The following is a 26146-nucleotide window of genomic DNA, read 5'->3' on the forward strand; positions in this document are numbered from 1 at the left end:
TGCTGTAGATAATACAAGTATGTATGTTATTAGGGAAATGTAAAGAGATTAAAGCTTAAAGAAGTAGAATTGCCAAGGGTTATTTAAATATATATTGTTTGGGTTATAACAACAGTTCCATGCAAATTCTTACTTACAACATAATTGTCAGTACTAAGCCTTTTGAGACTAGCTCCAAAACTTCAGGAATAAAGTTGCATGAGTTCAGGGATAAAATTGTCTGAAGTGAAGTTGCAGCAAGCCTGAGAAGTCCTGAAGTATAGTTTCTAACCTTTATTGATCAGGAAAAGTAGTCAGATTTTTTTGAACAAAAGTGTAAAAGCTCATACTAATAATGGATTTCTTAATGTATGAGAGCAATTAGTAAAGTGTAGGATCTTTAGTCACAAGTTACATCTATGTTTATATAACCTAGCAGTATAATTATGCTCAACAGAAAACAAATGGACATCTTAAATCATGGACTAGAATTAGTCATCCCTCCTCTGGTGTATAGTAGAAACTACCCTTAATCATTTACTTGTCAGTGCAGAGAAAATCATATGTGAATTTAGTCTGTCTTCAGGCTCAGCTGCAGCAGTGACCTTGGGACAGGCAACATCTTTCTAGCATTTCCAGCTGGGTGAAGGACTGTAGGGCAGGGAGAAATGCCAAGTAGTGTGTGTCCGTTCTCTGCCACCCTCAGTGTAAGCTTGCTGTTATTCTGTCAACAGGCACCAGCAACACTCCTTTACTTATTTTCTTTCTCACTGTGAAGAGGTTTGCTTTCCTTGCCCAAGATGACTGTCCAAATAGGCAGTAAAGGGCACAGAGAGGGCAGAATTTTTCTGATCACAGCCAAGTTTTTGCAGAGAATGAAAATCAACATGGAGAACAGTGATACTATATAGCTCTGTGAGAGTTTAACAAAGATTCTATTATGGTAACACAAAGCAGAACCATTACCATTGACAAAGAGCCAAAAGAATGAAAAATAGTTATGTCCTGAAGAAATTTCAAGCAGCACTAAAGATACAAGTAAACCTTATTCACAGACAAATACACTTAGGCAACAACTGCCCACAGAAATTGAATAAACTGAACACAAACCATAGGTTTATCAGACCAAAATTTAAAAGGTAATCACTAGCTAATTTTTCTGCTCAAATATAGGGGAAATAAGTACACATTGTCAACAAGAAAACCAGCAAATTTTTTTTAAAAAAAATACTTCTTGTGATAGAATGCCAAATTCTGGTATACGCTTGTCTCACATTGCTTAGAAATACATTAGCTGGCAATATATTAATAATTTTAATTTTTTCACAGATATATGTTTTAGAAGATGCATATAATTGATATCGGTAGTATTTAAAAGAGAAAATGGAAGCAAAATTATTTTTAAATTGTGGTTGATTTTGTAATGACAATTTCTCCTTGTCAGTATATATGTATGTGTGTATATAACTCTGTCAAGTATTTGTTCCAAATACAAACTGGCATTTAGAATTGTCCTTTTGCTATTTTGGTTTTGTTTGTGTTTGCTCACAAGGTGGAATATATTTGATAAATTTGAAGCTCTCACTTTAATCCAAGACTTCATGAGAAATAAAATTGAAATATTTTAGTGGCAAAATCCTGCATTTTGCTTTTATTGATATACTGCCATTATTTTTTGTAATTCCCACCAATTTAATTACATCATAATTCAGTCCACATGCTGGCAAATTTTGGAAATTGGAGAATTGGCTGTGGAAGGCTTATTCCGTTGTATTCATAGAAATCAGTTACTTTCCTAGCACAGGTAGACAGTAAAATGGAACTTGTACCTCTCAGGTAGAGAATGGAAACTTTAAGTAGAAGGCAAAGATACATATGTAGTCAACACTGTATTTTAATTTTGTATTTCTTTTTTGCAGACTTTCATAGTATTGAATAAGGGAAAAGCAATTTTCCGCTTCAGTGCCACATCTGCCTTGTATATTTTAACTCCTTTTAATCCCATCAGAAAAATTGCTATCAAGATTTTGGTACATTCATATCCTTTTTTCTTCATGTTGATTTATGTGTTGCTATTTAAAAATACTTAATGACTGAAATAACACTTTTCATCTGGACATACAAATTGCATCCATTGGAGTCAACTATGCTAAATAAATATATGTTGTTCACCCTTAAAAAAAGGAGCAATATCCCATGTGAATTGCAGTATGATCTTCATCCCTGCCGAGAGAATTCTCTACTGAACCACCTAAATCTGTCAGAGTTTAAATATCAGGCTTTATATCTAGAAGGAGACCTGATCCCATACTAAGCCCTGCAGCTAAGGCCACATTAGTAACAAACCATTGCACTTGAACATATCTAAGGTCACACTTTTACCAAGACCAGTAGTACTATTCATGAACTAGACTCACTTAGCAAGGACAAAAGAGCATGGGTAAAGAGCAGCTTTTCCAGCATTGTGTTTTCAGTATTGAGATATGTGTCCTGTAAAAGATTCAGGATAAAGGATGAGTATTTTTAAATATATTTCAATCATGTTCAAAGAAAAACTTGGGCCTAAACAACCAATCTCTGACTAAAGATCTTTTAGAACAATCCACCTGTATTAAATGAGTAATTGCATTTGGGTAGTCATTTCATGATTTACAGAGTTAAAGATATATTTAAACTTTATTTAAAACCTAAACCTGCTATAATTACAAAAGTATTGCATTTTTTTTACAGAAGTGCACCATAATATGCCGGATGGCGCACCATTTAAAATACATAAAATTATGTGCAAGGCTTTATTTTTAATCTTAAATTAGAGTATCATGTTACTTGTACACATTTGTAAATACTTAATATTTTAAAGTTATTTCAGTGTTATAAAACTGTCCTACTTTTTTACTTATGTGCCTTAACTATAACCTACATTATTCAGCATGCTTATCATGTGCACTATTTTGACCAACTGTGTATTTATGACCATGAGTAACCCTCCGGACTGGACAAAGAATGTAGAGTAAGTTAAACATTTTTACTTCTTTATTTTTACGTCTTTGCTTTTGTGTGATTCCAACATTTATAAAATGTTGTTGTGTGATTCCAAGCATTTATAAAAATGTAAATGCCAGAATGGGTTTGTCCAGAGTTAGGAAGAATCAGATTCCATGAGATCATCACTATCTTTCCTATTTCCCCCTGAATAACTTAAATGATTTAAGAGTAACACCATGTTTGTTAAAATTATATGTGAGAAATATCTGAACTTCTTTTGTGTAATGCAAATAGGAGCTCCTGTCCTTGGATATTCTGAGCATAAATCAGACAAGGAGCTGCAGATGTGCATGTAAAATTGTGCATGTAAAATTGCATGAGTATCCATGATCTCATGACAGCGGGACTTTTATTGTACCTTACTGATTTGACCTCTTAAGTGCCTGCCACAAGGACACACACAACCCACAAATCACAAGAAACTCAAACTGCCAAGGAAAGGGCCTTACCTATGAAAGGGTAATAAGGAGCTGACCAAAATAAGGAATATTTATCTTTCTTGTTCGTGCTTATAAATGCATGTTTATTCTTTAACAAAATATATGTTTTCCTCTGAACTACTGTAGAATCTGTTCTATGGTTTGGGTTGGAAGGGATCTTTAAGATCATCCAGTTCCAACCCCCTGGCATGCAGGGACACCTTCCATCAGGTCATGTTCCTCAAAACCCTTTATGTTTTTGTTTGAAATAATACTACTCATGAAAAACCTTCTTCTAATCACTTGTTGCTTCTTTCATTCCCTCCTTTTCTTAAAGAGCCATTACTGTTATTTATTTATTTATCTATTTATTTATTTGTTTGTTTATTTATTTATTTATTTATTTATTTCTCTGCATTAATGAACCTTACACTGAACCCTGTTTAGAAACATCTATCATTAATGCATTCCCAATTAACAGTGACAATGGCTTGTCAGAGTTGCTGGGAGTCTGAAAGGAGAGCAGTGGGGTCTGTAGGCAGAGCTCTGAAATCCATGTGGGTCTCAGGAAGAGCCTGCATTGTGCTGGTTATAACTGACTGTTCTATGTTAAGTGCATAGCTATTCCCACACCAGGTAAGCTGGTAATCATGCTCCCCATCTTTGAGAATAACAGTCTGGGCATGCTTTCTAATATGTGATGATTATTTATGAAATAAACATGTAATACTGGCATTAGTATAGTTATTATCTAGAACTGATTTTTACAAAACTCTCTGATTTAGAAATAAAAAAAAAAATTCTTCAGTTTTTGTAACACTTAGAAATTTACCTGATTTATGAATGCAAGCAAAGAGGCAACCCTGTGAGTGCCAAAGAATGTACATATAAATATCAAAGTCTGAAATGTATCCATAAATACTAGAGTCAGAAATTATTTGTAAGCACAAGAACTGAAATCAAATCAACCTTTTAGAAACTAAGTAGCATATATATCAGGTTCAAATTTCAACAAAGACTGAACAGCAACTACAGTATTTAGGGCAAGTGAAGTTAATAATTTACTCCCTTCACCTCTGAATACTTTTTCTTCTAAGTCATCTTTGCTAAAGAATGGCACTGTCTGTGAGTATGCAAAAATCCATTATTCCTGCTCTGATGATTTTCAGGTACACTTTCACTGGAATTTATACCTTTGAATCACTTATCAAAATTCTTGCAAGGGGCTTCTGCTTAGAAGGTTTTACTTTTCTACGAGACCCATGGAACTGGCTTGACTTCAGTGTCATTTTAATGGCGTAAGTGGTTCAAGAACTTTTTAAGCTTTTAGGGCATGAAATTAGTGGTAAATATTATTCTAATAAATGTATTTATTTAAAAATATTTGCAACCTTTGAAGTTTAGACCCTGTATCACACATTTTAGCATTCATAAATCAAAGTAAAATACGGCAGAAGCCAAAATGGAGCGTCAGCCACTAGTGTAATTACTGCTGAGGGACACTAATTTCATGTCCTACATTTTACTGCTCACTAGAAATGAAACCATCCCTTTGACTTCATGTTACCATCCCATTACAGGCTAATTAGTTTAACTAGATGTTCAAATACAAATCAGTGAGTTTCACTTCAATTACTTTTAAGCAAAATTGATGAAAATAATTATTAAAGCGAAATGTACTGAAAAGACAGGTAAATTTTGAAGTATGATTGCTAGTATTGCCACAGAGGTTTTGAAGACCCACATAATTAGTATAAGCTCTGCCTCAATTCTGAATAACTGTGATTTAATTCTACAGGTATGTAACAGAATTTGTAAACCTAGGCAATGTTTCAGCTCTTCGAACTTTCAGAGTATTGAGAGCTTTGAAAACTATTTCTGTAATTCCAGGTAAGAAGTAGTTGGTGTAAGGTGTTAGGCCCCTCATATCTCCAACTGTTATTTGTGTGCTGTCATTGTGTTTGTGTGTGAACTCCCCTATTACAGATATGTGACAGAGTTTGTGGACCTGGGCAATGTCTCAGCGTTGAGAACATTCAGAGTTCTCCGAGCTTTGAAAACAATATCAGTCATTCCAGGTGAGAGCGAGGTTAAACACCGAGGCTGACTTTCGTTCCATTGAATTCACTTCCTTTGAGCATAAGTCTTGCTGTTCGCTGCTCATGTTGCCAAAAGAAAATAAAAATTTAAAAAAGAAATAAAGGCATGGATCATTAACTTAGTTTATGATTCTTTGCCTTTTCAGCATTAGCTTCTTTTATTTTGCAAAATCAGCCTTTGAGTTTAACAGAATCTTGCATGAAACATAAAATATGAGGCCTATGGGTTATTTTGCTTTGTTTTTCTGCATTTTATTGTGACAAATTGCCTCTACATTACAAAAGCTTAGTGCTATGGCTTTCTTGGTCTTGAAATTTTTCCTTTTTTTTACCACTTAAATTTGGCATTAATCTTAAAAATAAGGAAGTAACAAAAAAGAAGATACCAAAGAGGAAATAAATGATGCACAGGAAAATTTATCAAATGCAAAAGATTTTATCATTCAAAATTACCAGCAATTCTATCTCATGCTGCTTCACACTACTGTGAAGTCATGTTTAGAATTAACTGGAAACTGAATTATTGGCAGAATATTTAATGCACACAAAAATTAGGAAATGCAATCAAATCTAAACTAGGAAAGCATGATTGATAAAGTTTCCTGCTTGAGAAGATTACATATTTGATTTATTGGAATATATGTACATTGCATATTCATAAAAATGAATCTTTTTCTTTCATTCATCTTCACAAGCTCTGAGGCTGCTCATGAAGCTTTACCTTTCAAGAAATAAAAAATAATTTCTTTTTAAGTGTCTGCATGGCCTCTTAATTATATGGGAAGGGCAAAGATACTCTATGATAATTCTATGGATCTTTTGTCTTTGCAGGCCTGAAAACTATTGTAGGAGCCCTGATTCAGTCTGTGAAGAAGCTCTCAGATGTGATGATCCTGACTGTGTTTTGTCTGAGTGTATTTGCACTGATAGGGCTGCAGCTGTTCATGGGCAACCTGAGGAATAAATGCCTTCAGTGGCCTCCAGACAATTCTACTTTTGAGATAAACATTATTTCCTACTTTAACAGCACAATGAATGAAAACGGTACATTTGTTAACATGACAGTGAGCACGTTTAACTGGAAGGATTACATTGAGGATGAAAGTAAGAATGTCTGATATAACTACTTTAATATATTTGTGGCTAAAATATGTAATTATTTGTGACCAAAGAACATTGAGGGGTTTATATTTCTGCCTTATGTACAACTGCTTACAAATACTGATTTACAGATCAAATATATACAATAAAAAAATACAACAACCAGAAAGGTTCCTAAACAAGCTGCAAAGTGATCAGTAGCAAGCAACTATTATTTAACATAATTAATTTTTATTTTACTTTGTAGCACTTTCAGGTTTATTTGATCTATTCATAAATATTTCTAATGCTTTCTACACAGCTCATTTTTACATTTTGGAAGGACAAAGAGATGCCCTACTTTGTGGTAATAGCTCTGATGCAGGGTAAGACCCTTTCAAAAATTCTCTGTTATGCTCTGTAGAAAAAGAAGTAACATGAGATCTAGTTGCAACTCTATATTTAGCGGGGTTACAGAACTTATGGAGTTTTGCAGCTAAGTGAGAATTTCTTACTGGAGTCAAAATGTTGTACATTCTGGCTGAAAAAAAAAAACTAACTAACTGTTTCCTGCTGGATTGGAAAATGAAATTGGTTTTATTGATAAGATCTGAAATTTTTTTAAGTCTCTTTTGGTAATTTACTGATTGAAGAAGGTAGGAGGAAACAAAAGTTAAAAGTGAGAAAGAGAACGTATTAAGAAATATTAAGAAAATATTAAGAAAGCATAGCAGTAACTTCACAGTTCGAGATTGAACCTCTTTTTTCAAGCCTAACTCTTTCACTTCTGGTAAATTATGCCATTTGCATGTGCCAAATGTAAATGCCTGACTGGCAGCAGTGAAGAGGGTCACTAAAAATATATATCAGCATTATGTGGGAAATCCCTAATACTACAATTGGATTTAACTAATAATATTGTTTAATCTCTCTGTAACCTTAACAACATTTTAGCAATTATTTCTGCCAGGAAATAATTCATTTGGAATAAAGATTCTATTTGCAAAATGTAATTGAGGAGAATTTTAATATTTAGGTCATTTCAACCAGTGAGTGGATGAAAAGAATGTCTTTCATTTACAATGTTATTAGTTAAATTCTTGGAATATTTTTTTTTCTCAATCAATTTAATTGTAATTTATGGATTTTCTGTTAAAAAAATAATGCATATTCTTCCAAAAGATAATGCATATTTTCTAAAAGGGAATAAAAGTTATGACTAAGTGCCTCCTGTTTGATTTTTACATAGACAATGCCCAGAAGGATATATATGTGTGAAAGCTGGCAGAAACCCCAACTATGGCTACACAAGTTTTGACACCTTCAGTTGGGCTTTTTTGTCACTGTTTCGGCTAATGACTCAGGACTTCTGGGAAAACCTCTATCAGCTGGTAAGAGATTATTATGACATAAATAATGAACTCTTGGTGATGCCCAAAATTACATACATATGCTTATTTTTGCATGAGCTGAAAAAATTGAGTTGTGGAATAATATATAGATATGCTTTTTTCTCCCTAGACACTGCGTGCTGCTGGGAAGACATACATGATATTTTTTGTTCTGGTGATTTTTCTGGGCTCTTTCTATCTGATAAACCTGATCCTGGCTGTGGTTGCCATGGCCTATGAAGAACAGAATCAAGCAACAATGGAAGAAGCAGAGCAGAAAGAGGCAGAATTTCAGCAAATGCTGGAACAACTGAAGAAGCAACAAGAGGAAGCTCAGGTAATGATGGAAATTGTACTTTCTGAATGACTTTGCTCTTAGGGCAAGGAAAAAATCTTCTGTGATTAAGAACACGAACAAATTGTGCAATGAATTACAGAAAATAAAAGGTCATACCATGCAAGTTATAAAAGTGGAAATAGCCAACGAAAACCAGGAATTAACCAAATAGTAAAAAAAGCAAGATATTGTTACAAAAAAGAATGTTATTTCATTCACCAAAAGACTATAAAAGTAAAATGTTTATCATAAGAATGCTCTAGAAACCTGACTTTAAGTAGTCATAAATAATGTTACAGCTCTTGTAAATATCATGAACAAAGTCTAGTGATGTTACTTCTGGTTTACATCTGAGTTAGAATTGTCAAGCTTGGCGTACTTAATAGCTGTGCCCAAATATTCATCAAATAGAGAGAAAGATTGTGATCAGTGTTCTAGGTTTCTATCCAGCAGGATAATTAAAAATATCCTGAACTGACACTGTAGTAAATCAGAAGTTTATGTATTTTTAGAAAAGACAAGCAATATTCAAAACCAATGATCAATATTCATTATAAATATAGTACTTCAGAATTCTTTTAAAGAAATCTTTGTTTCATTTGAAAAGAAAAGAAAATAATTTAAAGTTTTATGAGGAAAAAGACATTTTAATAGATACTTTTGTGAGAGGTTTTCTTATCTGAAAGTAAAATAAATGCAGGAGTTCAGGTCTGTGAGTCAGCCATCTGTCTAATTTGTGGATTGATTTTCCACTGCTTTTCAAAAGGCATTTAGTAATTTTCAACAGGACAATGTTTATAAAATGCTAGCAAATTTGAAACTCCTATGAAACTCTATTTTCGGTAGTACTTTACAGGTACTTTCACTAAGTTAGAATGACTCCATAAAGTGCTAACAAAAAGACAAACTCTCTGTCTTTTGCTTGAAAAGAAACTTCTATGTATGACTTGTGAAATTTAATTAGCATATCTTTATTTTAGTCATTAAACTTTATCCCTTCCAAATTACTAAAGAAAAAGTAGAATCCTGCAAAACTCAAATTTAGAAAGGTTGAATGTCATCAAAGTGTATATTGCTGGGTTTTTCTTAAATCTTGTATTTTAATGCCTTAAAGGCACTAAATCACATTATACTAAAAGATATCATCAGGGTCATCAAGATGTGTATCTGAGAATGGGGAAAAATGAAGCTGATCCAGATTTAGACAGAAGAATAGAAAATAAACAGAGACTATAAGTAAGGTTGAATTAAGACCCTGGAAAGTAATATTTTTTAAATGAATGACCAGTACATTAATTATAAGTAAAACGTTATTACGGTCAGGATTTCTTTTGTTTGTGCAAACATTAGCAGAAAGTAGGCACTGAAGTGATCACTGAAGTGTTGAATTAGTTGCTAAGTCAGAAATTAGTTTGGGACCCATCTCTTCCCCCCCCTTGACAATGAACCTATTCATCCACAAACTTAAGTCATCACAGTGATCTTTGGATTGCTCCACTTGTCTGACCTTTACTGTTAGTATTATGAAGTAGATGGGTGATGACTCAGCAGTTGCTGCCTTTGTTTCTGTTAGTCTTTGAAGGATGGTATTCTGAACCAGTTTTGAGTATTGCTTTTTTATTCAATAAACAATTCGGACTCCTTTTAATACTCAATTTAGCAGAAAAAGTCTGTATCAAGTCAACTTCTATAGCATGGGTTTTATATTGTGGCAAAGAAAGACATTAATTCATACTATGAGCTTTCAAACTATCCTTTCCTGCTGTAAAGAGATATGTCATCACTCCTGAAATACTTGGCACTGAATATAATATGTTTTGCTGGATAATTACTAGTCATCTCTGTTATATAACCCAGTCTCTTGCCATTTATCATACCACCCTTTTTTGTAAGCTAAGAGCAGCCTATCATCTCCGCAAAGATATTTCCACAACAGAATTTCATCGCAATCTCCCACAGTTCTTTCAAGGAACAGCACTGGACATACTCTCAATTCTTCTTTTTTTGTTGACTAAAAGAACCTTTCTCTAATGAACCAAAACAAGTAGGCTGACCACTGTAGTTAAAGATTCTGGTCCTGAGTTTTGGGATGACTCTGCTCCAGTAAGTCATCTCACCCCTTTCCACCAGAGAAGAAATTTCAACTTTTTCTTTTCTCAGTCTGTAGCACCCACAGGCAATAAACGTACCTTTGCGTATCTATAACAAAGACCTAGAGTGCCTAGGGTGCAGATACAGTGGGACGTGTGGGAGGGGAAACATGAAGAGGGAAGAAGGGCTTGAAGATGCATCTAGAGGTTGTGCCTGGTACCAGGAAAGGCAGAAGGAAAGTAAAGGGACTGTTCTTGCTGTGAAGACAGTGAGGAAATGCTGGATTCAACTGCTTTCAGGGTGCTAGCTGGGTTTTGATACATGAACTCACATGATGAGTGCTAGGCATTAATTTTCTCTGTAAGAACTCAGAAGGGATCATCTGAATTAGAGCATGATGTGGGGCTTTTCTCAAGAGAAAATGGAATAACAGATCTGAAATACATGAAAAATCACTATGTTAACGTTTTTCTGACTACAGTAATTTCACGAGTATAAAGCACACTGGAGTATAAGGTGCACTTCCAGGTGTTGGCAAATTTCCGAGCTTTGTCCATATACAAGATGCACCGGCATATAAGAGGCACTTTTTTGCAGCAACAGCGAGGATCTCCGCACAACAAAGTAACAAATTAGTAACCGAATCGCGCAATCGCGGGGCTTACTGGTTCGGCTCAGGGCCAGGCGGGCTTGGTCCTGCTCAGACCAAAATTTTAGTCAAAAGGGTGCACCTTATACACATGAAATTACTGTACTTTTATTTTCAGACAAGTGTCTTGTGCAGCAATTCTTTAACATATAGTGTAGTTATTCTTCTGCTGAAGTTGGTGCTTCAAATACACTCAATAGCTTCAAATACAACTCAATAGTTTATCTTCAGTGCAATTTGTTTGAATATATTTACACACTCAAGAGGGTATGAAGAGCATTATTAGCACAGTGATAATAAATACCAGTTGATAAAAGACTGTAAAATTATTCTTTTTTTGGCCTACTAAGAATACTTTGCTTTGTAACCTGACAGACAACAGCAGCAGTAGCAGCGGCATCAGTTGCATCAAGAGATTTCAGTGGTGTAGGGGGATTAGGAGAACTCTTGGAAAGCTCTTCAGAAGCATCAAAGTTGAGCTCAAAGAGTGCTAAAGAAAGAAGAAACAGAAGGAAGAAAAGAAGACAGAAAGAAATGTCTGAAGCAGAGGACAAAGGAGATATTGATAAGTTCCCCAAGTCTGAGTCAGAAGACAGTATCAGAAGGAAAAGTTTTCGCTTCTCCACAGAAGGAAGTCAACTGACATATGAAAAAAGGCTCACTTCTCCTCACCAGGTACAACACTCTATTTTACTAAGTCATATGTGTCCATTCTACTTTTATTTTCACTGATATTATAGCAGGTTTACATATTGGAAGTTATGTAAATGGTAAATGAAGGAAAAATCAGTGGTAGTTCCATTCACAGAGTAGGTTTAAGATGGGTTGACCAATTCTATTAGCAAAGGGATAAAAAAGATGTACTACAAATACTTAAAAACTTAATTAACACATTTCTGAAAATGTATTTCTGAGGGTGTGTCTAGTAGACTGGAGAAAGAAAGATTAGTATTCATATATATGTATTAACGAACCACATATTTTCTGTTCTGGATTCATTTCAAAACCATACAAATATGCGGGGTTTTTAGCAGACCGCAACATCAAAATACTCTTCCCAGGAAATCCCATATTATCATTAATTTCTATTATTTTCCTTAATTAGCTTCTTTAATGTGAAGATAATGAGAAAAGTAGCATTAGTACTGCACAATAGGGACAAACTACACAGGGATCTTTTGGGCTGGTATGTGTAACAATTTACTCATACTGTTCTTCTTCATTAAAAATCCATTATACACATGATGGAGAATCATTGCAATCATAGGAAAAAAAGTAGTTTATGAAGAACCTCTAGAAATAATTTAATCTAAAGTCCTAAGCTCTATACCCATAAATCTTAAGGATATGCCCTCTGTACTTGACACTTGTGCGGCCACACCTTGAATCCTGTGTCCAGTCGTGGGTCCTTCAGTACAAGACAGACATGGAGGTGCTGGAGGAGGTCAAGAGAAGGGCTGGTGAAGGTCTAAAGAGTGAGTTATATGAGGAGAAGCTGAAGAAGCTGAGGGTGTTTAACTTGCAAAATGTGGCAGGGGAATTTCAGACTGGACATCAGGAGGAATTCCTTCATGGAAAGGATTGTAAAAAATTGAAATGGACTACCCAGGGAGGTGGTGGAGTCAGCATCCTTCAAAGTGTTAAAAAAATGACTGAATGTAGCATTTAGTGCCATGGTTTAGTTAACAAGGTGGTCAAAGGTTGGGCTTGATGATCATGGAGGCCTTTTCCAGCCTAAATGATTCTGTGGTACCTTTGCTTATTTCAAGAGTTATGGCATTTTTAGAAAAAATCACTCAAAATGCATCTCTTTGAAATGATAATGTGTGGTTGGAGCCAATAGATGACTTTTACCTATGAATACCACCCAGGTTAGGAATAACTTATTAATTAAAGATGGTCTTGATAATTTTTAATTTTATTTTTGCAGTTGTAACAAAGCTTTGGGGCAAAAGTCAATAGCATACAACTAAAACTTAGGTGCCACAAGAGGAAAAGAAATGCAAACAGTAAAATTGGTAAAGGAACAGCTCATTTGTTTTGTTAGCCATGGAGAACCTCCCTGGTGAGACAGGGACAGAGCATGAAGCAGTGAGGCAGAATGGTAAGGGGAGATAATCTGCTCAGTTGGGCCTTGTAAGAGGTTTTGTCCTTTTACAGCATATTCATATACTCTTTGATACCATATACAGATGAATGATGCAGTTTGCCAGGAAAGTCAAACCTTCCTTTCAGTCCTGACTTTCCAATAGCATGTAGACACATATATTTCTGCCTCTCCATGTGTTGAAATTGCAGCCATTTTGGCTAATAGCTTTTGTCTCAATGTAGCAGGGACTTGCAGAAAAGACATTACTTCCCCAAATCCCTGAGGGATTTGGATCCAATTAGCTGTGCTCAAAATGTGGTAACACATATTGGAAAGATTGACCTGCAAATAAAACATAGAAACCATAGGAACATTGTCTAAAAGAACAAGGGTATCACTAGTAGTCAGATGAAACCCTGGTGAGCATGTCATTTTTTGAAGGACTGTAGGTTGGCCAGATTTATTTACAAGGAAATGTAAAAAGGGTGTAGTAATTAGTTTACTGCTTTGTCAGAATTCAGTGTCATATTCCATAGAAGATAGGGCTTTTTTTTGATAAAATTATCTTTCAGTATAAGCAAAACAGCACTTTTTCTCCAGCCAAGTTTACATAAATGGCTTAGCAAAATCATTTGGCTGATATTTTTCAAGTAACTCAGCCTGAGGCTGACAGCCAGCATAGAAAATTTCAGCCCAAACTAAAAATTTGGTATAGCTGTAAGAGCACAAAAAAATACATCTCATAATGGTAAAAACCTGCCTTATAACAGGCAATTCTACCAGTTCAGCACACATAATGTGTGGGAATTTATATATCTGACTATGCATATACAGCGATATATATGGGTTGATACATGTACATATAAAGTGTTTGATTTTTAAAATATTAACATAGGTTTATATAATATAGGATAGTTTTCACTTTAACTATTCTGGGATCAAACCCATTGATATTATATATGAGGACTTTCCACCTGCAGAAATAGTGAAAAAGTGACAATAGTCTCAAATGAGGTTTTTGATAAACCAAGATGTGAAGATTTGTACAAATGCAGAACTGAAGAAGGCAGAATGCCATGTTACTTTTCTCCACAATTAGTACTCATTTTATTTATTCATGAACATGTTAATAAAATATGTAGCAAGGGAGAAGAACACTTCATTAATTGGCTTCTACTGTAATTAAAAAATGAATTACCAACAACCACTGATTTATTTTTCTCACTTGTAAGAGAATATCTTTAGGTAACGGTGTCCCTAGTGAATACTTGTTTTGAGCTGCCTGATAACCAAGTGATACCTTCTGACAGGGGTGTGCAACCTGCTATGGCCCCATAGAGCTATGCCTAGGAGTGCTGCTGCTGTACTTCCAAAGCTTTCCCAAGCTGCCCCCTCTGTCTTCTAGTTATTTCTCCCACACTATTGAGTCTATTGGGAAGAGGTCAGTCAAGTTCCTTACATCAGTTGAGAAGGATTTCAATGGCAAACTTAAGATCACTTCTGCATCTACCAAACAAAACAGAAAAGCATGATCAGTGAGCATTTATTAGTTGTTATCCCTAGGAATCCAGGGGATGAAGAAGACAAGACTTTTAGCTCTGTACTGTAATTGAAGGAATAAAAGACAAGTATCTTTAAAATCTTGATAGTGATATTGAAAACTGTCTCCAGCACACTCCATGGAAGTTCAATGCACCTTCTTCACTCAGGACCATTCAACCTTGTTTATGTCTTCTGCACAGCTTTCCCTCAGTCCTGCTACATTACCTTAAAAGAAATTTTTCCCCTCTGCTTCAGGTCCCCTGTTGAACACATTCCCCTAGTGGACATACTTATACTATGGCAGAAAAAAAATTACTATCCTTCCTCCAGGACTGTAACCATTCTTTTAAAAGCCAAGAACGTAAAAGTTTAGTTCTAATGCTGTTTTGTTTGGTCTGTTTTAAATCTTTTACAGTCTTTGTTAAGCATTCGTGGCTCTCTGTTCTCACCAAGGCGCAACAGCAAAACCAGCATTTTCAGTTTCAGAGGTCATGCAAAGGACATAGGATCTGAAAATGACTTTGCTGATGACGAGCATAGCACTCTTGAAGACAATGAGAGCAGAAGAGATTCTCTCTTTGTTCCAAATCGACATGGAGAAAGGCGCAACAGTAACATTAGCCAGGCCAGTGTGTCATCTAGAATGATACCAGCCCTTCCAGTAAATGGGAAGATGCACAGCACCGTGGATTGCAATGGAGTGGTTTCCTTGGTTGGAGGGCCTTCAACTCTAACTTCACCTACTGGTCAGCTTATACCAGAGGTAATTGTAAGTAGGCCAGTATTTGTTACAGTTTGGTTCAGGCACAGAATTTTCTCTTATTCCTCACCTCTCTATTCCTTATAATTTCTTAAAGAAATAATTTGCAATAGTTTCTAAATAAGAGAACATAAAGGGAAAAAGTCCTCAACCTCCTATGTCTAAGCCTTAGTAAAGTATTATATTCTTCTTGCTTTCAGCAAGAGATTTACACAAAGAAAAAAAAGATGAATTGTATTTGAAAATTTCTATATAGTTTCACTTCAACAAAGTAGATATTCAATACATTGATAAGGCTATAGCTTGGAAATATGTATAGGAAAATGCCTGTAAAATTAAGCAGAAGGTGTTTACTACTGACATGATAGGTATCAGAAATACCCCTTTTTGAAATTTTCCTCAAGGATTTTTTTCTCATACCTTTCATGAGAAAAATATATACAATTCTTATGTACCTTTGAAATTACATAACTTTCTAGTCTCAATTTCAGACTTCCGTAACCTAAGATGTTCTTTCAAACAAGCAAGCCTTTTCCATACATAGTATTTTATATATTATTATTATTATTATTATTATTATTATTATTATTATTATCATCACTATCAAGGAGGTACAGAACAAAAATTTTGTTCAGCTGGTGATTTAAGTGTGAACCACCTTTGGTCCCACACTGTATTGGTCCTCCAGTTGATTATTTGTACAAAATTCCCACTGAGTTCCTCAATAAATAAGAAAGAAATCCTGACAAGAAGAGAAACACTCATTGAAAAGCATAATACATTGCACAAAGCTGATTTGATTATCACCACAATATTTATGCAGTAAATACTGTCAATTGGTCGTTGAAAAGGAAAGTCTAATTCCTCAGTATTTCGTTTACAGGGCACTACTACAGAAACAGAAATAAGGAAAAGAAGACTGAGTTCATACCAAATTTCCATGGAAATGCTGGAAGAGTCTGCTGCAAGACAAAGAGCAATGAGCATAGCCAGCATACTTACAAATACAATGGAAGGTATTTGGTGCTTTTTATCTGACAGGCAGTTCAGTTCTGCTAACTACAAATACAGATAAATTATTTACGTAATTTCGTTTGTAAATGTAAAACTGGACATGTGGAGTTTCTGAACATCAGATACAAAATGCTTTTGAACATTTCTAAGGTCATTTATACAATCTGAATGCTTAACCATGTTTCATGACACCTTCCAAAATATCACTTTACTGAGTGGACTAACAGAGATAAAATAATGGTAGCTAGGGGATTGCTAGAGCCTCAAACAGAAAAAATAGAGGGTTTTTTTTCCAATTAGACATAGCAGGAAAAATCAATTATGATAACCCAGGAATTGCCATGATAAAGGTGGTGATGTGCTAGAACTGTCATTTCTCTTAGGCTTTAAATCCAAGGATAGACAATAGGAAATTGGAATGAGAAATTTAAAGGAAAAAAGCCCAAATATAATCAACCCATGCCAATGCCCACAAAGTGTCTTAAGTATTTCTTAAATTATTGTAGTTATCAAAGATAAAAAATATTGTATTTTCTGTGTGAAAAAGCATACTTTTTGGGATTTTGTTTTTCTTATTTAATGGAAACTGAGTATACTCACTCTCCATATGTATGCCATTATAGTATTTTTATAAGCTTGAAGGATCTATCTACTGGATAGAGACAAAGTGTGGCAGGTGTTATAGTCAGACCAACCCTGCAGATTCAACATATATTCTAAAAAGACAAGAAATCACCAAGAAACTTGACAGTGTTACTAAGCCAGCATTGAAATATAATTTTAAAGTGAGTCCTGAAGCCCTTCCCTCTCAGATAAATAAATAGATCACAAAATAATTGTAGTCAGAAATATAATGCTTATATCACCTATTTTCTTCTAAAGAAAATTTTTCTCACAAACACTTATCTTTATGAGTATGTCTTTCTACTTTAGTGCAAGTATGAGCTGTTGGTATACCTCTTAAATCTTGGTTCTCCACTCCACAAACAAGGTATCTCCTTAGATATTGCTGCATTGTTCCTCCAGTTATATAGCTTGTGCTTCCAGTCTCCTGTTCAGAAAAAAACCATGTCAATGTAATCAAAATTTTCCTGATGGTTCACCACCTTACCCATATCTAGTTAAAAAGAGAAATTATAGGTATGAACTCCAAATAATTTATCTGATCTTGTAGTGGTTCAGTGTAGTAGCAACTATAACCATTTTAGTATCTCAAATCAAAATATGTACTCATATTACATACCACAAAAAATGTGAATCCTTTATGAAATTTATACCAATTATTTATAATAGGTCAGTGATGAGTGATTCATATTGACTTTTCATATCTGAGATTAAGCTATCTACTGCAAGGAAGTCAAGTAGCCTAAACTAAATGTCTAGATTCTACCTACTGTACTGGGAAAGGTAAACACATTTCTCCCTTTAGACAGTTGTCTCAGATGATTTACTCTTAAGTGAATGAACTTCACTGTCCACTGATGGTAGAGGATCTTAAATAAATTAGATGCCTTATTTTAAGGTCGATGAACTTGGGTGAGCAATCTCATGTTAGTGAGAGCAGTTTATTTGATTGATATAATGTTCTTCCATATCTTAAAAAAGAATTTCCAGAAGATACATTTATAATATTCATTTTTTTCTATTTTTTTCCAGAGCTTGAAGAATCCAGACAGAAATGCCCACCATGCTGGTACAGATTTGCAAATACTTTCTTGATCTGGGACTGCTGGAGTCCATGGTTAAAAGTAAAGCATGTCGTCAATTTAGTTGTGATGGATCCATTTGTTGACCTTGCTATAACAATTTGCATTGTTTTAAACACTTTGTTTATGGCCATGGAACATTACCCAATGACAGAACAGTTTAGCAGTGTCCTTTCAGTGGGGAACCTGGTAAGTAGCTTCTCATGCACTGCTTGATGGTAAAAATACCCTTTTCTAAAAGAAGAAACTTATAAATGTACTGTATTTGTTCAAATCTATTCCAGATTATCTTTTTATAATCGGTTAAGAAAAGGTATATATGATTTTCACAGGCAAAGGTTTTTTTTTACTGGAGCCTCTATCTTTCATGAATGTATTTTTTAACAACTATAATGGAATAACCAAATATGTGTGGAAGTGCAGTCATCACTCGAATGCCAGATTTCTTGATATCTACCTTGGGTTTTTTTCTTTCAAACGTTAAGGTAGATTATGATATTTTTTACCATGGTGCTCATATAACATCACAGAAAATACTTTTCTTCTGTACAAAATCAATGAAATATTCAAGGTTAGAATTTTTCTTGGAATTTTTTTCAATTGCACTTCAATTGCACTACTTTTACAAAAAAGGCATGCTCCCAAACTTCTTGTTGTGCTACACAAAACACTGATAACTACGCAGCAAAGTGTTGAGTTAAATTCTGGACTTAAAAACACTAGGATACATTGATAACTTCACATTTGGCACTTGGAGATATTTCAAATAACATTATCACCCTGAGGTTCATTTTCCTAAAAGGAAATAGCTGTCACACAGCATGGTAACTATGTGTGAAACCTCTATATTATTATAAAAACCACATTACAAGAATCTCCAACTTCCCCTGTCTACAAGACAGACTTCAGAAAGTCTATGCTTAGACAGTCTGACATAAAAGACTATCATCTTTTCAGACTGTAAGCTAGGAAAATACTTGCTGTCAAGTCTTCTTACTGGAACCATCCTCATCAAACAGGACTTAAAACACCAGGTCACATCACATCATCTACTGAACGGATAGTCTAGAAGGGAGCTGAACTGCTGACAGGTCAATAATTTTTTATGTGTTTATCAAACCTCTGTCCTACTGATTTAGTTTTCAGTGTTTAGAAATACTTTGATGCTATCTCCATTTGGCGATACCAATTGGCTTTTATAGTAACAGGTAAGATAACTCATTGGATTAAAAAATTTCCTCAGATACATAAATTTCTCATGACAATTCATTATATTTTCTTTTAGGTATTCACTGGGATATTTACAGCGGAAATGGTACTAAAGATTATTGCCATGGACCCTTATTATTATTTCCAAGAAGGCTGGAATATTTTTGATGGTATTATCGTTAGCCTTAGTTTAATGGAACTTGGTCTTGCAAATGTTGAAGGATTATCTGTTCTTCGGTCATTCAGATTGGTAAATACGTTGATAATTAAATATTTGCATGCAATTATCTCACTCAAAAAATAAAAGCATAGGTGCCTGTAATAGCTCCCATATTTTGTAAATATATATTACATACTTCAATGACTCACATTATTTTTAATACGTGCCTAATTTGCAAGCTATATTTGGTGAGTATAAATTTAAGGTGTTTGATACCTTTTAGATCAATTATCCTATTGATCTTCTATCCAACTGATATCTTTCCCAACATAACACTAACTGCTAACTTTTACGAGTTTTGTGAATATTTCACTGATTTCATTAGAAATAATAAAAGCTGAATATTTGTGTGTATCATATCTGTGTGCAGTAGATATCATAACAAGAAATCATAACATTTTTAATCTTTATATTGTGAGCATTACTTTGTGTTACTTGTTAAGAACTTAAGCAGACCCTCTCTTCATATTAATTTTAATGGGCACCAACAATAAACTTTTAGTCACTCCATTACATATAATAGAGTTGTAACAAGCTGACTTTAAGATAATATTTAAATTGAGTATTATTGAGCTTCTACTAGAAATGTATTTTCGATAGCAATTAGCATTGTGCACAAGCTAGTTTATAAATATGTTTACTTAGGCACAACATTAATGATTTAAAAGTCTTTATTACCAATAGTTACCACATTACTTGAAAACCTTATCTCTTAATACATAGAGAAGGAAGAAGTGACTTAGTTGGCACTACTTGCAATAGTACCCAACTTCACATAACATAAGCGTTAGGGCAGTGAACAGTATTTTTAATTTAGTGTTTACAATTTGAATGGACATGGCAATGTCTGCATCAAGTTTTTGCTTAAAAAATTGGCCTCCGTTTAAGCACGGAAGGCTTAATGTGGTGCTGAGGGAAATGTAGAACCAAACCAGCAAAGAAAGTGTAGTGAAAGCGAACAGAATAGAAACTTCTAAAATGTCTTTAAGAATTGTTTGGGAATCATCTGTAAGTGAGCGTTTAAAAATAGTAAAATAAAATGTCTTACAAACACAAATTATGACTTTTTTTTACTATCGCTGTGCATCATTGGAATGAAATTATAAACAATGTAATTTTGAGCAATACTCCATATTCCCTGCTTTACATTAAAATAATAGTGTGGTACTACTGGAGAACAAATTAATCTACAGAAATTGGTACGCTCTGCTAAAAATCTCGGACCTAGCTTCTATTTTGTAACTAACACTAATGGTTGATCTGTCTTTTTGTTTTACAGCTTCGAGTTTTCAAATTGGCAAAATCTTGGCCAACCCTAAATATGCTGATTAAGATTATTGGCAACTCAGTGGGGGCTCTGGGGAATCTGACCCTGGTGCTGGCCATCATTGTGTTCATTTTTGCTGTGGTTGGGATGCAGCTGTTTGGGAAAAGCTACAAGGAATGTGTCTGCAAGATCTCCAGTGACTGTGTGCTTCCTCGCTGGCACATGCATGACTTTTTCCACTCCTTCCTGATTGTATTCCGAGTGCTGTGTGGAGAATGGATAGAAACAATGTGGGACTGCATGGAGGTTGCAGGCCAAACCATGTGCCTTATTGTTTTCATGCTGGTCATGGTGATTGGAAACCTAGTGGTACGTGATGAACTTTTTTTTAACATTAACTCTGATGCAGATGTGCAGGACTTACAGCTAGGCAATGAAAATGTTTGTCATCCTTCTGTTTAGAATAAAAAACTAATTTGAATGTGTTAAATATTGGGTAAAAATATATGAAGCTTCCCTTTCCTGTTTTCCACACATTTCTAATCACTGAAGTATTCTTACTATGAGTAGAAGCGTTTAGAAGGAAACTAAAATGTCAAATCCAACATCCTATCATGGGAGTGCTGCAGCTAATTTAGAGGTGGTGTTTAATTTTTAGCACTGAACTTTTTGGATTGTTTATGTGTAAAAACAAAAATGAAACCTAGAGCAATTTGCCATCCAGCTTAAAAACGTGCTAAAAAGCTTTTAACTCAAGATTGTGAAAGAAACCTATATAAAAAAGTTGAAATTCAAGCTGACAAGTTAAAACGCAAAATTTCAACTGGAAAATATTGAATTGATGAGAACTTCCTAGACATAAGTGTTATAAAAGGGATGCAACATTTTACTTTAAGTTTCTTTTACTGTTAAAATGTGCCATCAAAATTTCCTTTAAAAATTATCTTCCTTTGGTGATATTTTACATGATATACATTTTTATAAAATAGAATTCAAAATGTTTGTATCTTAGTAATTTACCCGACCTTGTAATCTTGTCATTTTACCAGCAAAAATGTGCAAAGCCCCAAAATTATTTATGTTCCACAACCTGCTCTACTGATTTTTCTAGAATCATAGAATCATTTACATTGGAAAAGTCCTTTGACACCATCAAATACAACTGTTAACCTTGCACTGCCAAATTTAACACATCTGATATGATTGTATTTACTATATGGCTGTATTTTCTCATCTTTTAGGTATTGAACCTATTTCTGGCCTTGCTGCTGAGCTCATTTAGTTCAGACAACCTTGCTGCTACAGATGATGATAATGAAATGAACAATCTCCAGATTGCTGTGGCGAGGATTCAGAAAGGCATAGATTATGTAAAAAAAAAGATACAGGAGTTCATCCGAAAAGCCTTCATTAGAAAGCAGAAATCTTTAGAGGAAATCAAAGCACTTGAAGAGCTAAACAACAAGAAAGACAGCTGCATTTCCAATCATACTGCCGTTGAAATAAGCAAAGATCTGAATTATCTTAAAGATGGGAATGGAACCACCAGTGGTGTAGGCACAGGCAGTAGTGTGGAAAAATATGTAATTGATGAAAATGATTATATGTCATTCATAAACAATCCAGGCCTCACTGTGACAGTGCCCATTGCACTTGGAGAATCAGATTTTGAAAATCTAAATACAGAAGAATTTAGCAGTGAATCTGATTTGGAAGAAAGCAAACAGGTAGGATTTTTCATATCTTAACTATTAAATTGCAGTAATAAATTTATGTGTTTCAGTTACATATTTAGAATTTTTTTAAAACTGTAATATCCCATATAAATATATTTTATGTTTTAGAATTTTATGTATTATCATTCAAGAAAAAAAGATATATTGGTATAGTAAAGGATCCTTAGAGTTTATATTTTTAGTATTTTGCTTATTAAAATTTGGAAGATATTTGACTTTAAATATTATTATTTCTTTCATAGTTTTATGAGGTGTTAGGACTTGTAAACACTCGATAAAGCATTCTTTCTGTAGTACCTACATGTGACAAGAACTTATGGAATAAGGGTAGAAGGCTAAAGAATAATTAAAAAGCTTTGCATACCAAAGCAAATATAAGTGGAGAAATTATTTTTTTTTCAATATTTAGGGTAGTTCTAAAAATTCACCCTGAGACATCACAAACCAGTATTGTATTCTAGATTATCTAAAAAATTTTGTGAGTAATATTTGTACATATTTGAATTTGGGTTCACAGATGATGGCTGGCTGAAATAAAGTAATCTAGGTACTGATGAATGTCATGGTAAAGCAGCAGCTCAAGTTTTCCTGTAGAGCAGAATGCTTGTAATATGGATTCATGCAGAAACAGCTTACTTGAAGGCTTTATGCTGTTATTATTGTGCAAAGTGACAAACGTTGGTCTAAAATACCAATGCCATGTGTTTCAAAATCTAAGTGGCTCAAATACCAGAAGTGATCATGAACAGGTGCTAATGGTATTCAAGGAAAACTCTGTATTTTGGGGTAGTGATCAATGACAAGCTAATAAATGCATTGCCAGAATCGAAATATATTCATTAGAAATTTAGGAACTTTGAAGTTTAAGGGATCAGGAACCATGGATAAATTTGTTTTCAATTAGATTAGAAGCTGTGATGCTATGTAATAACTCATTAATCCAAAAGGGTTTGTTTGCCAATGAAGAAAGTTCTCCTATAAAGAAGCCCTGCATTCATGACTTTATCATAGCTGTATATCTGCCATATTTGTGATAATGATGTATTCCTCAGCAATATCAAACTACACCACATTACATTAATGCATAGCCATGATCCAGTTAATCATGGTATGGGGTTTTTGCTAAAGAACATCAAGAGTGTGTGTTTATTTGCAGCTGCAAAAAATGCTGCTCTGTGTAATAATTGCAAGATTAGGAGCAAGATATTCTGTCATCTGACTTGCTCAGTTATGAGACAAACAGTTTCAATGCAGATGTATAAGGTAGTATAGCAGTAGTGCTTATCCATGGTAAATTTAGAATATAAGAGATAAAGGACGTGTAAAGCAGTGTAAATTAAGAGATCAAGTAGTATTAAAAAAACCCCCGAAACGTTCAGAGTGATTCTGGATCTGAGAGTTAAGGGTTTTTTTATATAAGCTGATCTAATAAAGTTTTCATTTCAATGGTTTTCATTTCCAGTGAACCTTTAGCAAAGTCTTCTATGTCCTTTCAAATATTCTGATGTTTTTTTAAATGACATTACACTATATATTTTCTGTCCTTGTGGCTAACTTTGATAAATACAATTATAAGTGCCTTCCTATTACTTCCATCAAGTTACAAGCCTAAAAATTTCCTGAACATGTTACTTCTTAAAAGGTTTGGAATATGCATTAGGAAGTTGGGGGCCTGTGCAGATACTGAATTTGTGGTTACATGACATGTTAGCCTCCACTCTAAAGGAACTTGGGAAGTTCCCATCCACACCTGGCTAGTGATCCCCTGGCACTTTCTGTGCCTCAGACAACGCAGGTCACTGGTTGTGCCATAGGTATTACTGGTTTGTTTCTCCTGCAAGGTAGATTGAATGGCTCAGGTTACAGTGTACTGCTGTATATTCTATCAGAACAGCTGAGGAAAAAACTAAATGCAATGCAAAGGTAGAAATTCCTCTACTTTCCAGGCGCTTATATGATGTATGTACACCCCAAGAAAATGGAGTAAAAGCCCTTGATGTGCTGACAAGTTCTGAATACCAATTTCAATGCAAATTGTTGTTCAACCCCAGCTTAGCCTGGTTCAGGCATCATGCCTTTATCTTCTAAGGCCATCCTGAAGTTTCTGGGCAGTAATAAATCAAAAGGGATTTTGTCCTTTTTTTAATGGACTGGTATCTACATGTCTTCAGGAGGAGAAACCAATTAATAAGCAATTTGACAGTGAAAATTTCAGGTGGCTGTGGGAAATCCAGGAGTAAATGATGGATAGTATTTATATAAGAAATTGGGGAGACATTTTCAGTGGAGTTAAGATAGGTTTAGGACTTTCATGCTGCTTCAGTATTTTTGTAGACTGTAGTAGTCAGTACCATTGGGAAACTGGAGCAATTATACTTCCATCAAGTTCTGCTCACACACAACTGTTTCTTGTTTAACTGACATGTACTCACTCATACAGTGCAAGTGTGCATATTGTGAACAGTATCCAATCAGACAGTGTCCTGAAAATTGTGAATTCTATATTAATTTCACTTCCTGCTCTGGATTCCTTATTCCATTCTGAATGCTTTCTATGGAAAGAATAAAATGAGGTTATTTTATTGTGTGTATAAAAATCCACTGGCTTTTGGAATATATGAGGAGAAGTTCTGGCATGTGACAGGAATTTGTGAAGTTTCCCAATCTTCTCCTACCAAGTCAACAGTACTGTTGAATCTTTTGCTACCTTCTGATTGTCTTTCAAGGAAGATAAAGAGTACACTGGTTTAAGTTCTCTCTAGAACAGTACACCATCACTTGCTTTGTTTTGCCTCTCAAGGGGTCCCACTGAGCAAACATTCCTGCTAGAAGGCCTGGTCTGCAAAAGGAGGGGTAAGAGATGGGGCAGAACTTTCCCTGCCTTAACTGTGGCAGTACTTAGCACTTAAAATTCCTTGAGGAGACATCCCCTGTAATAACATTTTATTTAACCACAGACCTGTGGGAAGCTAGATCTGCACAGGAACTGTAAAATGAATATATATTTTTTTCTGGTGTCTTACTGACTGTCACTGATGTTAAGAGCAGAATGATTATTTGAAGTCTGTCATGCCAGAAGTGTGTTTCCCTGAGAAATATACTGGGAGCAAGTAATTAATTTAGACATTGTAATTGTGGGTGAGTGAGGAACAAATTGTAATAGTTCCTATTTTTTTAACCAGATATACTATAGTAGAAAAGAACTTGAGCCATAAAAATTCTCCCTTTCTTTTTTTTTTTTTTTTTTCCCTTTCATGATTTCATGGAAACACTTTCTAATTAAGTTGCTATTTAATAACTTTCAAACTCTGCCAGAATCTATTCTGGAACCTGGTTACAAATTCCAGACCCAAACAAGATCTTTCTAATATTTCTAATGCATAACACTAGATATTTGAGGAAATCTCTTTTTGGATGAAACAGAATTATAGCACGTATAAGATTATAAAGTTACTCACTGCTTCAGAGTAATAATTGGTACAAAGTACCTGCAATAAATGAACATTTCATTGA

The 26146-nt window shown here is 34.5% G+C and overlaps 1 protein-coding gene across 5 annotated transcripts in view; it reads left to right on the forward strand.

The window, feature by feature from the left end:
- The window catches only part of LOC116998528 (sodium channel protein type 2 subunit alpha-like), a 69633-nt gene that overhangs the window by 17571 nt on the left and 25916 nt on the right, over positions 1–26146 (forward strand). For 2 of the 5 annotated variants that reach the window (XM_033064280.2, XM_033064281.2), the window contains 15 exons: positions 1899–2017; positions 2900–2989; positions 4613–4741; positions 5430–5521; positions 6374–6646; positions 6945–7008; positions 7872–8013; positions 8144–8350; positions 11466–11765; positions 15137–15490; positions 16365–16497; positions 18152–18390; positions 19487–19660; positions 20910–21266; positions 22139–22624. In XM_033064280.2, coding sequence (XP_032920171.1) covers positions 1899–2017; positions 2900–2989; positions 4613–4741; positions 5430–5521; positions 6374–6646; positions 6945–7008; positions 7872–8013; positions 8144–8350; positions 11466–11765; positions 15137–15490; positions 16365–16497; positions 18152–18390; positions 19487–19660; positions 20910–21266; positions 22139–22624 — 3159 coding nt within the window. Of the gene's footprint in view, positions 1–1898; positions 2018–2899; positions 2990–4612; positions 4742–5241; positions 5334–5429; positions 5522–6373; positions 6647–6944; positions 7009–7871; positions 8014–8143; positions 8351–11465; positions 11766–15136; positions 15491–16364; positions 16498–18151; positions 18391–19486; positions 19661–20909; positions 21267–22138; positions 22625–26146 lie in introns of all 5 variants that reach the window. The other 3 variants (XM_033064282.1, XM_033064284.2, XM_033064283.2) reach the window with 3 other exon arrangements.

The sequence above is a fragment of the Catharus ustulatus genome, chromosome 7 (genome assembly GCF_009819885.2).
Source record: "Catharus ustulatus isolate bCatUst1 chromosome 7, bCatUst1.pri.v2, whole genome shotgun sequence".
Taxonomy (NCBI): domain Eukaryota; kingdom Metazoa; phylum Chordata; class Aves; order Passeriformes; family Turdidae; genus Catharus; species Catharus ustulatus.